General features: G+C 34.6%; 1 protein-coding gene across 1 annotated transcript; it reads left to right on the forward strand.

Moving 5' to 3' along the window:
• The first annotated feature begins 3,633 nt into the window (after window positions 1–3,633).
• Window positions 3,634–11,109, forward strand: LOC114031592 (olfactory receptor 10AG1-like). The gene is made up of 3 exons (XM_027846724.1): window positions 3,634–3,645; window positions 10,120–10,138; window positions 10,193–11,109. The coding sequence occupies exons 1-3, from the start codon at window positions 3,634–3,636 to the stop codon at window positions 11,107–11,109; spliced, it is 948 nt and encodes a 315-aa protein (XP_027702525.1).
• The last annotated feature ends 6,547 nt before the right edge of the window (window positions 11,110–17,656 follow it).

Genomic DNA, 17,656 nt, shown 5'->3' on the forward strand with positions numbered 1-17,656 from the left:
CATAAATCTAGGTGAAATAATCTCAACTTCAGCAAAGAATTTTTTATACTTCCTAATTTATACTTCCCTAATTCATAAATATTCCATCACCACAGGCCCTCTTTCAAACTTTTTTGTATCCGTCCTTCCATCTTGTTTTCTCCAACAAATTGATCCCTATCTCAATCATTCTCAACAACTCCCTGTTCCTCGGTTTCTCCCTCTCTACTGGCTATTTCTCTGTGCCTAAAAACCACTATATCTCCCCTATCTTAAAAAACTATCTTAAAAAAAAACAACAACAACAACAACAAAAAGCAAGCGAATAAATCCATTCATTCTTATAAGCAATAGAGAAAAAATAACATTGTACTATTAAATTAATTACTAATTATTAATTTGTGATCTATGTTTTTCCTCCTATTTTTGTTAAGAACCCACTCCAGAAAAGCTCAGTCAGTCTCTGAAGGGTGTAACTGAGTAGAATCCTCTTCTCCCAGCCCCAAGGCATCAACTCCAGCAGGGCAGGCTTACTTTTTGTTTACTATGTAAACAAAAGCTGGCCTCAGCTAGAACTTTTCTGCAGGGCATATTTCCTTTTCCTAGATCCCCTACATTAGACCTTAGGGGGACCCAATTTATGAAGGAGAAAACTAGGCACAGCTGCTCTGGCAGAAATGGCTTCACCTGCCCAAATGCCTTCAGGCTGCTGAGGCTGCAGGTTAAACTGAAGACTTTTGGCCAACCAATAGTTAAAGGTCCACCAAATCAGAATCACTTGTCAGAGGAATTACCTGTCAAAAGATGCACACCTGATTTAAGGTGTTTCACAGTCTCCCTTGGCATCTTTGGTTGCCAAGAAACCACTGCTCATCAGTTTCTTGATTTTTGGCTAACCTAATTAACAACTTGATTAATAATACTTGGAAGCCATGTCTTATTCACAACACTATCATCCTGAATGTCTCTTCCCTTTCATGCCTAACTTGAGAAAGTTCAGTACCTCCACTTCCTCTCTCCGTGTTGCTGAGTCATTTTCAGTCCTGTCTGACTCTTCCTGAACCCATTTGGGATTTTATCAATGAAAATACTGCAGTGGTTTGTCATTTGTTCTCTAGCTCATTTTATAGATGATGGTTAAGTGACTTGCCCAAGGTCACACAGCTAGTAAGTGTCTGAGGCTGGATTTGAACTCTATGCCTCGTACTCCTTTCTTCTGACTCTGCTGAATTCTGCAATCTGTCACATAATACCATCATTCCCCTGAAGTGTCTCTCTCCAAAATTACCAATGATCTCTCAATTGCAAAATCAAATGTATATTTCTTAGTCCATAAACTTCTTTATAATTGCACCACTGACATTATCAATTATTCTCTTCTCCTTAATGCTCTCTTCACTCCATTTTATTTTCTGTCATCCATCCTTCTCTCTTGGTTTACATCCCACCTGTCTGCCCTCTTCCTCGCAGTGTCTTTCCTTAGCTAAATCTTCCACTTGGTAATTCTTGCTAACTGTGGGTATCTCCAAAGGGATACATTTTTTTTTTCTGAACAGTAATTTGAAATTATGCAAATAAAATAGCTAAAATAATGCACTATGACTGCATCTAAAAATAATCTTTAAGGCTATAATACACGTTAAAAATATCACATATACATCAAAATATTCATATCTGTACTTTTTTTAATAGGGAATATTTGACCAGAAATGTTTGCAAATGCCTATAATTGACTACTAGGGAGACTGAAGCTTGTAAATTGATTGAGCTCATGAATTCTAAAATGTAGGAGAGCTAAAATAGAACAAATATCCCCTGTAAGTCTGTCATCAACATGGTAAATTGGGGGTGGTGGTGATAAAGAGAGTGTGTCAGTTTACCATGAGGGGAGAAGTGATTCATGTCCAAAACAGAGTAGTGGAAAGATTCTGTACTAATCAGCAGTAGGATTAACCTGTGAGTGACTGTTCTATTTCCAGCATGGTAGAGATAAGGAGATCCAGTCTAAAAATACAGCAATTAAAAAAAAAAACTGAAAAGCTGGAAAATAATGATAGAAAAATGAATACACTGTAATGAATAAGTGTAATATAATAAGAAAGATGAAAAAATTCAGAGAAGTATAGCAGAAGTGACCTATAGACAAGGAAGTGACATATAGACAAGGAAGCAGAACCAGGAAAAGCATATCCAGTGATTGAAGTAATATAAATTCACGGAAAAATGAAAGACAATGAATCTAAAAACTGTATGATTATAATGGGGAATGAAGCTTGTCAACGCAGAAAATAAATTGTTCCTTCTTTCCTTTTATGTGATGTGGGATACTCTGAATGTGGAATACTGATAATAAATTATCATTTTCAGTTGATTTATTAGTTAGATTTTATGACCTGCTTTTTTTCTCTCTCTTCTTATTCTTTGACAATGAAAAAGTTCACTAGAACAGGAAAAGAATTATACATTCAAAATATGTATGTCAATAATTTAACAAAGTGTGTCAATAACAAAAAAAAAATGTTAACTAAATTATGATTCATTCAAAAATATTCTACAAAAACAATAGTTTTAGATGAGGTACCTGCAGCCTCAAGGCCACATGTGGCCCTCTAGGTCCGCAAGTGCTGCCCTTTGACTGAATCCAAACTTCACAGAACAGATCTCCTTAATAAAAGGATTAGTTCTGTAAAACTCAGACTCAGTCAAAAGGCCATACATGTGACCTCCAGGCCAAGGATTCAGGTTCCCCACCCCTACTAGATTATTTTTGAAGTGTATAATTTGAAGTGTATAATTAAAGAATAATGCAGAAGGTGATCAAATGGGGAAAGAAAAAGTCCCAGACAAAGGAAGACAGGGAATTAAACTAATATCTCAGCCATAAAATTAGTCTACTTTTTCTAGAAATGAGACTTTGTGAAACACTGTGAGAAGAAGCAGCTTGATAATTATCACCTTGTGAGAGGTGTAAGATGACATTCTAAGGTTTCAGTATCTACCAGTTATGCTCAAAGACAAAGCAGACAGTCCCTTTGACTCTCACTAAAAATGTGTTCATTAGAATGATGTATCAAGACCAGAAAGTGAAAATATAAGAAAGGTCTAAACATAAGCAGCTTCCACAAACAATATGCTATAGCAGCTCATTTCTGCACAGATGAATAATTCAAAAAGGCAATAATAAAAAGTGCATTCAATTTCTTTATATTAGACTAAAAAAGTAATTTGACATTTTCTTTTCCCTCTTTCTTCGTAAAGGTTCAGGTCTATGGGTCTAGAATATTAAATATACTTTCAGTTGTAGCTGAAATGTTTGTTCATTCATCTATTAATTTATTTATTTTGCTGAACTGCTTTATGTAAATGTGGATGAAGATAGAGATGTACAAATAAGTTAGACATGCATGAATCTACAACTATATACATACTCATATATGTACACATGCACATATATTTAGTGGGTACACATGCATATAGCTGTGTATACATGTTTGTGTATATGCATGTGTATACATGTGTGCATATAAACAGGCATTTGTGTGTGTAATTATGTTGTATATGTGTGTAATATATATACCTATGTTTATTATCTACCTATAACTGTATCATCTATATTTATAGATAATTATATCTATCGAATTTTGGTTGGAAAAGATGGCAGTATGGGTAAGGAAAGGGAAGGAATATATCTGGAAATGAAGACGATATAAAATAATAAGTTATTAATATTTTTAATGAATAAATTGGAGGGAAAGGACCAATATTTCATAATAAAGATTTTTAAAATTAGATTTGTTTAGAATTTACCTTAAGTTAAAAACAAAATTATGAAAGTAAGTTTTTTCCATATTTGACAAATTTTGTAGTAACTACAATACTATTTTAATTCTTAGAAAGACAAAAATAAAGCTAGTGTTGATGGTGATTTTTAAAAATTAACAGTAGTACTTGCTTCATTACAGTAAAATGATGCCTTAATGACTTTCCTATGATACTGTTCCCTTTTTTGTCTATGCTACCTAATAAAAATTAAAGTATTTTTTGATATACAGATAAATTCTTAACACTAATATCCTTGATAATAATTCATCTGCATATAACTTTTTCCACATATATGCAGGGTGGGATAACATATGGAAATGCTGTGATTCATATTTTACATGAGGGGAAATTGATGATCAGAGATGTAAAGACAGTTGTCTATGATCACACAAGGTGAAAAGGACAAGCATTTACAAAGTTCCTACTATGTGCCAGGTACTGTGTTAAATGGTTTACAAATATAATCTAATTTGATCCTCAATATAACACAAGAAGGTAGGTTCTATTATTATTCTCATTTTACAGTTGAAGAAATTGAGGCAGACAAGGTTAATAAGAATACTCCTTTTACATAGTCAGTACATGACTGTTGTCAGATTTGACTTCATCTTGTCCTGTTTCCAGGCCCAGCAATCTATTCATTGCTTCTCCTAGATGTCCCCAAAGTACCAAACAATTACAAAGTTTATTGTATACATCTAGAAGTCAAATGGGACTGATGTCTTAATTTTCTAACCCCAGCACTCTTTCCATTAAAATCCCATTAACATATGTATAGAGCACAAAGCCAGACATCAGAAGACCAGATCTCTCATTAAAAAGTAAAAAGTGGCATGGCACAGAAACTATTTCCACACACTACACCTAGATAGCTATATAATAACACACTTCTATGGCTTCTGAAGTCAAAATCTGTTTTTCACAAGATTTGTCCTTGATTGGAAAGACCCAGCACAGGTTTTAATTCTTATGAATGACATCCTTGTCCAGAGAGGTAATTGTAGATAGGATTCAAATGTATATTAATCAAAGAAAGAGGCAGTTGCATAGTTTCATCCCACACAAGCAGGTAAGCATGAACTAAGCTACATCCTTTGATTCTTTGATTCATGAGTTGTTTTGTATGAATATCTAATCTTTCCCTGAAACTAGAGGCAGTATGACATAGGAATAGAGAGCTAATAAGGAAAATATGGCACATTCAGGCTATATGACCTTGAGTAACTCATTTCATTTGTCCATAATTTAAGTAGCTTTCTACGACGATAAATTGTTGGGTTTTTGGTTTATTTCTTTTTAATCGATAAAAACCTTCCGGTTATTTATTTGGTGGTACAATCCCACAGCTACCTAGTGCAATGCCTTGTACATTTTAGTCACTTAATTTTTGTTTTACTGATTTTAGCAACACAAACTCAAATCCATCCTTACAGCTTCCATAGGTGGTTCAACTTACTAGATTACTTTGAAGCTGAGAAATACAACTTTGAATTTGATCTTTATGTAAAGGATTTCTCTCTGTCTTTCCATTGTTTTTGTGATATTTCTTTCCAGGTGTCCTCTGTGTCTCTAAATAATTGGCATTGTTTCACTGAATTCTAAAAATTTAATTCTTGTAAGACTATAAATTGTAAAGAGAGAGCAGATTTGCAAAGTTAGAGAGAGTTTCCTTATCTAGGAATTGTTTCTAAATCGTCAATCCAGCGCCTATGATTAAAAAGTCTCTAAGTTCCCTATGATCTTGACTCAAGAATCAAGATTCAGCAATGAGAATGCTATTATTGACACCAAGCCATGATAAGAATACACTAAACATTAAAAGTACCATTATTTTATAGGTGGCAATTGAATTTTTTTTTTACATTTTCACTCATCTCAGATTATAGGAGAATATGACTGGGGAAGTACTTTGAAAAATAGCTTTCTAGTAAAGGGTTCACAAAGGATTTTTCTGTAAACACTCCTAATAAGAAAGGGTTAATCATCAAAAGTAATAAAGCATATCAATAAAAGCTGAGAGATATTAGCAACAAATATTTTTAAATGTTTTATGCATTTGATATATTTATATTTTAATTAGAGGTATTTTGTTGTCTTTATATATTTTTTATTAACAAATATTTGTTTTCTCTCTTCTACCTATTGTCCAGTAATATTGGAAATTTAAAGAGGTAAGGATTATGGTGAATACCCAGACCTGCATTTCCTTTTTCCCTTTCTCACATCACAGCTTCCTGCAAAATAGACCAAGCTGTTCATTGGTTTCCAGGTGATTGTTGAATGCTTTGTTGTTGGCTTTATTGTTGTTGTAGTTTTGGGATGTTTCTCCCCCACGCACTTCACTAAAATCTTCTGTGGCTCAGAGACCATTGAGACAAATATCCTCCCCCACTAGCGGCAATAGCAGCAATCCAAAAAGCTTTGGGAATGCTTCCTGCTTAAAGACAGAAATTATTGTTTCCTTTTTATAGATGCAGGAACCAAGACACTGAGAAATTAAGTGTCTTTACTAGATCAAGTAACAATTTCATGACAGAGTAGGTTGAGAATTTAGCTGTGTTGGTTTCATGAAACATTCCTTCCACCCTGTAGCACCATATAGACACAGAAGTTAGGGAAACTGAGAACGTGAGAAATGACACAGATATATGAATAATCATAGCACATTCTCTGGTAACTAAAAAAAATCCCACTTGCCTAAAGAGGGAATCTATTAGAAAGCATTTTTCGTAAAATTGGAAGAGTTCTTCGTTCTTTGACAGTCTTCCTTCCAGTGATCTTATTGCCCCAAGGGTCCCTGTCCAACCTGGGCTTAGTCCTCTCCAGCAGTCCTTTTCTAGTCTTACCACAGCAGGAGGAAACGGAACTGGCATCAGCTCCAACTCTCTTTCCTCTGCTCTCCGAGATAGTTTGCACAATTTCTTTCTCCCATTTTCTCCATGAGTGAAACTCAGATAGCTGTGACATTGGAAGGGTCATGAAGAAGAATTCACAATAAAGATTTATTGACTAATATCTCAATGTGTTACATCTCCCAGTGGATCTTAAAATAGGATAAATAGAGAGATATGTTTATCTAAAAAACTGATTGAGCAACATGAAACTCAGGAAGTGTTACAGAATTAAATTCCACCTCTGAGTTGTTACTGATACTGTCAGTTATGTCAGTTATGAAGAGGTCATTTAATATTTCTAAGCCTCAATTTCCTTCTGTATAAAATGGGTCAAATGACCAATAGTGAGGGGCACATAGGTGGATTAAGTTCTGACCCTGGAGTCAGGAAGATTCATTTTTGTGAGCCTCAGACGCTTATGAGCTATGTGACCCTGGGCAAGTTGCTTGACCCTGTTTGCCTCAGTTACTCATCTGTAAAATGAGCTGGAAAAGGAATGGCAAACCATTCCACCATTTTTGTCAAGAAAATTCTAAATGGGGTCTTGAAGAGTTGGATACAACTGGAAATGACTGAACTAAAATCTATGGTGGACAATTTGCAAGCTGGTTGTGAGGATTAAAGGAGAAAAGGTATGCATTTTTGAAATAATAAAGAACTATATCAATGTAAGTTATTATTATTAATCCCTTAATTCATTAAGGAATTACTCTCTAAATGTAAAAAAAAAAAGTCGAAGTGGAGACATATTTGGAAAAATATAATTTTCCTAGAGTTCTTCAAACAATTGAATTATGACAAACTACCTCACCAGCTAATACACATTTACTAAGGCCCTGTTATAGAAACAAATCAAAGAAAACAAAAAGATGTGAAAATCATTCCTACCAATCTGGGCAACTGCTGGGTGGATCAGATCAGGTAGGGACAAAACTCTTCAGGCTCAGGGAAGTAGCAGTAAAAACAGTTTCTCAGTGTTTTTAACTTATATAAACGAGGTCCTATCTCTATCAATGATTTCGTACTGATTTCATTGCTTGCCAATGGTTCTAGAACAGTGATTGTTAGGGAAGTAATGGATTATCTGTTACTGATCTTCTATACTTTGGAGTTTCTGAGTATTAAAATAGTTTCAGGGGAAATTAAGGAAGAAAGGAAATAAATATTTACTAGACAATTTCAAGGGATACTGAAAGGAACCCTATGAATCAATGCAGAGTAAAGTGGACAGAACTAGAACAATTTATACAATGACAACATTATAGAGGAAAACAATATTGAAGACTTTAGAACTCTGACTGGTGCAATGAAAAACCATGAGTCTAGACGGCTGAAGATGAAACATACATACCTACCTCCTGCCAATGAGGTGATGGACTTCAAACATAGAACAAAACATACATTTTGGGACATAGTCAACACTAGAGTTTGTTTTGCTGATCTATGTCTATTTTTCGCTTGGGCAGATAGATGGAGCAGTGGATAGAGTGCCAGGCCTGGAGACAAGAAAACATCTTCTTGAGTGCAAGTATGACCTCATACACTTACTAGCTGTGTCACCTGGGCAAGTCACTTAATCCTGTTTGCCTCAGTTTTCTCATCTGTAAATGAGATGGAAAAGGAAATGGTAAATCACTCCAGTAGCTTTGTCAAAACAAAACAAACAAACAAAAAAAAATGGGGTCACAGAGTCAGACACAACTGAAAATAACTGAATAAAAACAACAAAGGACTTATTATATGTCAGTTACTGTGCTAAGCACTTTCCAAGTATTTTGTCATATGATTTGCCCAGCAACTCTGGGATATAGGTACTAGTATTATCCCCATTGAATAGTAGGGAAAAGTGAGGCAGAAAGATATTAAGTGACTTGCCAAGAGTTACACAATTACTATGTATCTGGGGCTCAATTTGAACTGATATCTTGATTATTCCAGGCCTAACACTCTATCCATTGTGCCAACTAGCTGCCTTTAGAGAGGAGAAAGGGAAATAAAGAGAAACTGATCTATCTTATTATTGAATTATTGATTTTCTTCTTACAGAGATAAGATCCTGCTCTCCAGGCCTTGGCTGCACTCTGATATACTTTCCCAGAGCCCAAGGACTCACCCTTTGTGTAGGTCATGAATTAATTCACAAAGAAGTCATGGCAATACGAAGAATAATTATGTCATTAAGTTTGTGTATGAAATTTTTTATTAACATTTTATCTTCCAAGAGCCAGTTCCCCAGTTTTAAAGCATGCAATACAGTAAACAGATTGCCATTAAAAATAACATTAACACCTTTGAGTTCTTAATTTGTTACAAAGTTTAATTCAGGGTCCATTTTCTGCAGGAAGCCTAGCATGCCCATCTTCACCCATCTTCAATAGTTTACATTTCTTTTAGTTTGCATATAGTTATATGGAAGTGTTGTCTTCCTGATAAAAGATGTACTCCTTGAAAACCTGGACTTATACCCCCAGATCCCGGCATAGAGTGTGGTACAGAGTAGGTGTTTAATAAATCTACATTGATCAGTTTAGTCAGAATTTTTCATTTAGAACTTTATTCGGGCTTTGTGCATTAATGATATCAAGTAATTATCAATATGTCTGTTTATGTTTATTCTAGGTAATTAAGTCCATTTTTTATAATCATTAAGGAAACATGCCAAGTGCAGTTGCAGAAATATTGAATTAACATATTTATAGCCATCATTTCTGTCTATATATATACATATATGAACAGATACATACACATCCAGAGTACATAATGTGTAGATCTATATCTGTTATTGATATAAATACATCTATACATATCTCAACCACTTGATAGCTCTCTCTATATATACATATATAACATATATATGCTATATAAATATAGATATTTACAAAATATATAGGAAGATAACATGCTAGCTATAGATATCTATTGAAATAAAAATATTATATACTACATTAAATAAATATCTATTTAATTATAGACAGATGATAGCTAGATAAATATACAGAGATGAAGATAAAATAGACTTTAGTGTAAGGGCAGATCTAGCCATAGAGTCAGTCATAAATCATGAAGAGATAGAGATAGACATAGAAATGATATAGAGATGAGAGAAAAAGAGAAGGAATGAAAGAGAGATAAGATCATAGCAGCCACAAAACAGAAATTCTTGAGTGACTAACAGAAATGATAGCTTTTAGTTGACACTAAATCATAGGACATGGTGTGTAGTATGAGAGATTTGCCTAGGGCTTAACATATATGATATAGAAAGCTGGAGGAACACTATAATAGACTACAGGATGTTAGACCCCAAAGTGTCCTTTGAATACAGAATATTATAGTTGTAAAGCATCTTATAACATTGAATATAGAATGTTACAATTGAAACAGCATAGACAACATCATGTTGAACACATTTGATCTGAAGTAGAAGAAATTGAAGTCACAGAGTTTAAACGACCATTCACTGTTTTCACAGATGAAATATGCAGAAAGAATGACAGGAACAAACTTTACTGATGTAGTGGCATTTATTCTCCTTGGATTTTCTGATGACCCCAACCTACAATGGCTTCTATTTGGGATTTTCCTAATCATCTACGTGAACATTCTTATAGGAAATAGCCTCATCATTGTCTTAACCAGGACTGATTCAGTTCTCCAAACACCAATGTATTTTTTCCTTGGGAACTTTTCATTTTTAGAAATTTGTTACACCTCAGTCACCCTCCCCAAAATGTTGATGGATCTTTGTACCAAGAATAGAAATATCTCCTTCCTGGAATGTGCCATACAACTTTGTTTCTTTCTTATTTTTGGAGTCACCGAGTGTTTTCTCTTGACTGTCATGGCATATGACCGTTACGTGGCTATCTGCAAGCCTCTCTACTATCCTCTCATCATGAACCACAAAGTTTGTGTCTGCTTGGTGATTGCTTCTTGGATTGGTGCAATTCCTGGTCAGATAGGGCAGACGTACCAGATATTCTCTCTTCCCTTCTGTGGTTCTAACAAACTCAATCACGCTTTCTGTGACATCACTCCAGTACTGGAGGTGGCCTGTGGAGATATCTCTTTGAATGAGTCTTTCATCTATGCTGGTACTGTGCTCTATGCCGTGGTTCCCTTTCTGTTGATACTTACATCCTACATCAGAATCATTATCAGCATCCTGAAATTGCAGTCAGCCGAGGGGAGGCACAAAGCCTTCTGCACTTGTTCCTCCCATCTCGTAACAGTTTCATTATTCTTTGGGTCTGGTATTATTATGTACTTACGACCCAAGTCCAGCCATTCAGCAGGAACAGATAAAGTGCTTTCTCTTTTCTACAATATGGTGACCCCGACGTTCAACCCCCTGATATATAGTCTGAGGAACAAGGACGTCATTGTAGCAATGAAAAAATTTCTACCTGCCTAGTCTTGTGCAACAAATAGCTAAATTTAATAGAGATCCTATTTCTTTTCCATTTGTCTCATGATTCCTATTTTTAAAAATCTTCTTTCGGTTCTTTCTTTTAACTTTCTTTGAAAACTGTTATCATTTCCAGTTAATAACCTCCAGTAAAGGAATATTCCATTCTCATTTGCAGAATTGTCATCTGTATCTACATGCCATCAAAATGCAAATCCCATCCATCTTTACTGATTTTCTATAAAAGTACTGTCTACCTTCTTGAAGAAAAATATCAAACTAAGGTTACTGTTTCAATAATCTATGAAAAGATCATGTACAATGCAATATAGATACAACCAAGTTAATAAGTTTTCTTTATTGATTTATTGAATACTAAATTCTAGCCATTATACTAGAGCACTAGAGATACAAAGGAATGTCAAAAGACAGTCCATGCTAACAAGGAGCTCACAGGTTAGTTAATAGATTCTGCTATGTGATGTTATATAATTATACCAGACAAATATGCTACACACATCATTACGATATCTTCTGCCACTATTTCCCAATTCTCTATTTTCTCATAAAAGAGGTCATTCATTAAAAGTCCCCCCTTTTTTTTCTCATCCTCATCTCACATCATTAAGATGTCTTCTGCCATCTAGACCCCATGTGGCCTCCTCCCCCTGAGTCTTCCCAAGGAGTTTGACCAAGGACCCAGGTACAGCACTTAGGCCTCTGACTTCTCTCATCACATTGAGGCTTTCTCAGACCATGCCCATCTCAAATGACCAGCTTTTGCTTCCTGTCCAGACTACCCTGGCCTGTACCTGTGACTACTCCTGCAAACAGAGAGTTGCTCCTCTTGGGTCTCATAGAACTCAGTAGTGCTACCTAACACTAAGTTACAACTTGAGGCAGGACCACAAAAAGATAAACCACCTCCTTTTCTCATCAGACTTCTCTCTAGGCATTGATAATATGTTTTAACTCAACCCTCTCTGGCTAACATATTCAGACCTCATAATACTGTTCCTAAGGCAGTGTTCTTTGTCCTAAGCTCCCATAATACAACATTGGTAACCCATCCCACATTGGTTTCTCCCTTATTCCCCCCTGCCCCTGATTTCTTGCCTCTTAGTTCTGTGTTATCTCTCTACACTAGATTGTAAGCAACTTGAGAGCAGGTGATGTCTTTCTTTTTATTGACTGTATCCCCAGTGCTTAGCACAGTGGCTGGCACATAGTAGGTGCTTAATAAATGTTTATTTGATTGAATCAGCTGGGTGGCACAGTGGATACAATGCTCCACCTGCATTAAGGAAGACCTAAGTTCAAATCTGGCCTCAGATCATTACTAATTATATGAGTATAGTCAAGTAACATACTGTTTGTCTGTCTCAGTTTACTCATCTATAAAATGAAGTTAATAATAGCAACTACCTTGCAGGTTTATTGTGAAGATAAAATGAGATAATATTTATCAAGTGCTTTGCAAACTTTAAATTATTATATAAATTTTAGTTATTGTTACTATTCTTGTAAGAAAAATGTATATGAATATTTCTAAACATGTTAAAACTTATTTAAAATATTGCAGAGCAAAGAAAGAACCTTGAAGAACAATATGCAAAGGTACTTCAATAATGAAAAGGAAACCCAACTTCAAGATATAGTTTAGATCCACATACTTAATACTCATGTTCTCCCACCAGTGCATTTGGATTTAATGTTGTTGTTTTGTTTTTACCCTTCATTTTCCAAGAGGAATGAAATCATGGGGTAATGTCTTGACTCAACTATGAATTGGGTTTAAGTGAGGTAGAGTTGCAGAAAGTCATCAGCTTCATTCTTTCTTCCAGGTTCATTGAAGTCCAGGGGCACGGCAAAAGTCAGGACAACTGGCCATGGCCTGGGCTGCAGTGGATGGCTGGTGTTGATAGTCATAAAGTCAGTACAGTTATTTCAAAACAAGGTGTTTAGTGAAATGGCAAAGTAAGACAAATAGCACCAGAATACTGCATCTGGGGTGTATTCTCTCAATAAAGTCCCACAGCGCTAGTGGGAAGAGTGGACACAGACAAAGAACACAAGAGACTGACATTAAGAGGGTATGTATGGCCAAAGCAGCCAAGTGGGAGCACAACAGGTCAATCACAGAAGTATCTAGTACAATAGTGAATTATTCAACAGAAATAAGGTTTAAGGCAAATTTTTTTAGAAAAATTTTTCAGGTATTAATGCAAATGGGCAACTGGTATAATAATAGGGACAATCATAACAAACAGTGAAATAATCTTTTGCCAACTGATATTTTTAAATATGTCTAACTATCACCAAACATACAAAAATTACTATATGTTATAGAAATTTTGAATTTTTTTTAAATAGGAAGGAAATTATATATTATCACTTTATATGAAATTAAATGATATAGCTATAATTACCAAAACAGACAGATACAGGTATAAAGTAGAAAATAAGAATAGTAGAATGTGCTGTTATCAAGCCCTTAAAGTAAAAGGATTCATCAATCTATTGATCAATAAAGTATGTAATACAAACTATTTTGTGTGAGACTTTGTGAAACTTAAACTTTTGGGAAAAGTGGAAATGATCTGGTAGAAAATGAATCTCTATCAATATCATATATGATAATTCATTTTAAATGGATAAACATCTAAATAAATAAAATCTAAAAAAGTCACCATCTATTTTAATAGATAATAAGGACCACTTCTTTCATAACTGTGGATAAAGGAAGAACTTGGTTGAATACAATTGTAAATAGGTAAAATAGGAGCTATCTATTTTATAACAGTGAATATAAAAGTTTTGCACAAGCAGAATAAATTCAATTAAAATAAGAAGGAAACACTGGAATTTGGGGCAAGTAATGCACCAAATATCACTGTTACAAACTTCACTTTGAAAATATAAAAGATATTGACACAGAATTATAAGAATAAGAGACATTTATTAATAGATAAATGGTCAAATTAAGTGAACAATTTTCAGGGAAAGAAATGCAAACTTTAAACCATCATTCCAAAAATAAAAATAAAGATCTCAAACAATAAGGAAAATACAATTTAAACAAATCCAAAGTGTTACCTTTTAAATTTACAAAAAAATGATGAAAGTTAGGACAAACAAAATTGCAGAAGTTAGGAGAATACTGGCACACTCTTGGTGGAGCTGGAAATTGGTTCAATTTTTCTTGAATGTAATTTGGAATTATTTGAAATAAAATTAGTATACTGTTTATAACCCTTGGAGTCAGCATGTCCAGGAATTACCCTTTGGAGGTCAATGACAGAAAGACAGAATACATTCATCAAAAAGTTTCAAAACAGTGCTACTTGTGATAGAAACAAAAAAAAAGTTGTAAACAATGTACCTAATGATCTGGGAATGGCTATGCCAATTGAACAGAATGAAACACAATGAATGTCAAATATAAAGGTTTCAGTGAAACTTGGAAATATTTCTAAACTAGATATAGTGGAAAGCATGTTAGGCTTAGAGTAAGAGACAGTGGGCAAATCACTGAACTTCTCTTGTTCTCAGTTTCTCCTTTGTAAAATGAAGTAATTGTACTAGATAATATCTAAAGTACTTTCCTAGTGTGTAATTATACACTTATGAGCCTGTGTCACATACTGAAATAATCAGAACATATAAATATAAATGCATACAAAAAATGCACACACGAATGTATACATGCATGTGTGAATGTGAATATGTGTGTTTTATGTTGCATATGCATTTATACATATAGAGTTATGTGGGAATATATACAGATATAGATGTACATCTATATATATAAAGCATATGTTATATACAAATTTATTGTTATTGTTATATAGTTACATACAGTTATATATATAACTATGTACATATCTATACATCTATATACTACATGCAAATATAGGTACACATATGTATTGCATATGTGTGTGTATATATATACTTACTATATATATATATATATACGAAACCAAAGATAACACTGAAATGACAAAACTTCTCAGGTCAACAATGAGAAAGAAATGAAATGCCCTATCCTTTTCTTTTGTTAAATACATGTATCTCTCAGAAACAATATCTAACACTATTTTCCACACAGAGAAATGCTACAGAGAACACAGCATTTGATTAAGGGTATTTTGGCTTATTGTTTCTAAGAGTTGACCTAAATAATTCAATCTAATATCTTTAATCTCTTTTTGCTCAGTCATTTTTCAGTTGTGTCCATTTCATTTCATGACCCCATTTAGGGTTTTCTTACACTTCTTTCTCTAGCTCATTTTACAGATGAGGAAACTAGGCAAACAAGGATGAGTGACCTACCCATGTTGCACAGCTAGTAAATATCTGAGGCTGGATTTGAACTCAGAAAGATGAATCTTCCTGACTTCAGGCCCAGCACCCTATCCACTGTCATCCAATATCAAGAACCACATGTACTGTTTAAACAAAGATTTCCTCTCTGTTTAACTAGAAAATGAGTAGTGCTTAAAAATATTAGGGATAGACAGTAGTCCAGGGAACTTATTGATATAGGGAATTCTTGGACAAGAAAATTCTAGTAATGTAGCTCAGTACCCTAAGTGTTGTGAGCACCTTAGGTGAAGAGACTTACCCAAGGTCAACAGTATGTGTTAGAGACAAAGTTAACGACTCTCTGGCTTTAAAGCTTACTCTCAATTGTTTTTCCATATTATCTATTTTGCAAATATTATCATCTTTGTTTTTACATGAAATTTGGAACTTAACTTGGTCTTTGTTTTTGTTTTTTGGGGGTCCAGTTTTCCAGTTAATAAGTTGCACAACTAATGAAAGTTTAAGGATAATTATTGTGAACAGCAAATTGATAAGGTTTGTTAAGGACATAAAGGATCAGCAATATGTAAATCACAGAAGCAGAGCTGGAAGAGAGCTTAGAAGCCACCTTTTATAGGTGAAAAAATGGAGTCTCAGAGAAATTACATTATTTCCTCTGCATCACATACCTATGGAATGTCTAAACCGGGATAAGAAGACTGTGTCTTCTGTCTCTGTCTGCTTGTCAACAGATCTAAGGCCCACCCACTCTACTATACTCTCCCTAACTGAAATTTAAGGAAAATACGTCACTTGAGAAGTAAAGTTAAGAAGGATGTTAGACTTATTCATGGTGGAATTTCATCTATTTCCTCCTTCAACTTTTGACTTTCTGAGGAGATTTAAATGCATATAATTTCTTCTTTTCAAGTTGGTCTGTGTACTTATTTATTTTTTATTTTCATTTGTTAAAGGTGTGAATATCATTGCCAACTCACTTCAACCTTGAATTGATTAACCTGTTATAGCCTTACATAAAAGGGAAGTAGAGTCCTGAAATCCTTCTTTTAATATCAGAAAACTCTGAAGCATTCATATAAATTGTTTCTTGTGGCTAAAATTGTCCCCACGAGGACTTCCAGGCACCTTCCTCCTTCTCTATGAAGCTAGGGATAACAGGGGCACTGATAAGAGAGTGCCCAGGGCAGGACTGGAACAGAGTTAACTGTGGGCTGTCCTTGATCCACACTGAACACTATGACAAAAGGAACCTTCCCCAGCATCTGCCAATATGCTTGTCTAACAAGGTTCATGTTTCTTATTCCAGACATATCTCTCTGTCACTCTCTGTGTGTGTCTTTCTCTGTGTCTCCTTCTCTGTCTCTGTCTCATATATATACATATATATATATATGTATATATAGTATCACATATACACACGTGTCTTTGTGTTTCTTTTGTATACACATACAAAGAATCAATCAGTTGATAGAGCACTGGTGTCAAAGTCAGAAAGATCTGAGTTCAACTTGGCCCTCGGAAACTACTTTTGGGACCCTGGGCAAGTCACTTAACCTTGGTTTGCCTCAATTTCCTCATCTGTAAAATGAGGATAACGATAGCACTTGCCTCTCAGGATTGTTGTGAGGATCAAATGACATTATTGCAAAGCACTCAGCCAGTGTTTAGCACCTAATAAGTGCTATACATTATCTCAGTGAGCCTAACTCCTCTGGATGTGAGGAGAGAAGAAATCTGATGAATAATCTACATTAAAGTATTACTGACTGATAGAAATCAATGTTACCTTTCCCTGTGGATATTAAGAGAGCATATTTAGAGAGGGATAATTAGAGAAGCATAGAGATTTCTGCAATTAAAAGTCAGGAGCTTCTTGGTTTGTATATGACATCTAATTCAGTGGGTAGAATTTAAGCCCTCTGATGCTTATTAATTATGTGGACATCAGCAGTTTACTTAATTTTTAAGTTTCATTTTTTTTTAAATTGTCAGCTAAGGACAAGAATGACGATACTTACTAAAACAGTGGAATTGTGTGGTCAAAATGAGAAAAAAGCATGCAAATTTTGTGTAAGCCTGATAGAACTATTCAAATGTAAAGATGATATGGATCAGATTGGTGATTTAATTGATACAGGGATCTCTTAGATGTGGAAATTTCCTACCCATAGATCTCATCACCTCCTCTGCCATTTAGTCTTAGAGAATTGCCTAGAGCATTAGA

This window comes from Vombatus ursinus, unplaced genomic scaffold (assembly GCF_900497805.2).
Source record: "Vombatus ursinus unplaced genomic scaffold, bare-nosed wombat genome assembly UNPS02015184.1, whole genome shotgun sequence".
Classification (NCBI taxonomy): domain Eukaryota; kingdom Metazoa; phylum Chordata; class Mammalia; order Diprotodontia; family Vombatidae; genus Vombatus; species Vombatus ursinus.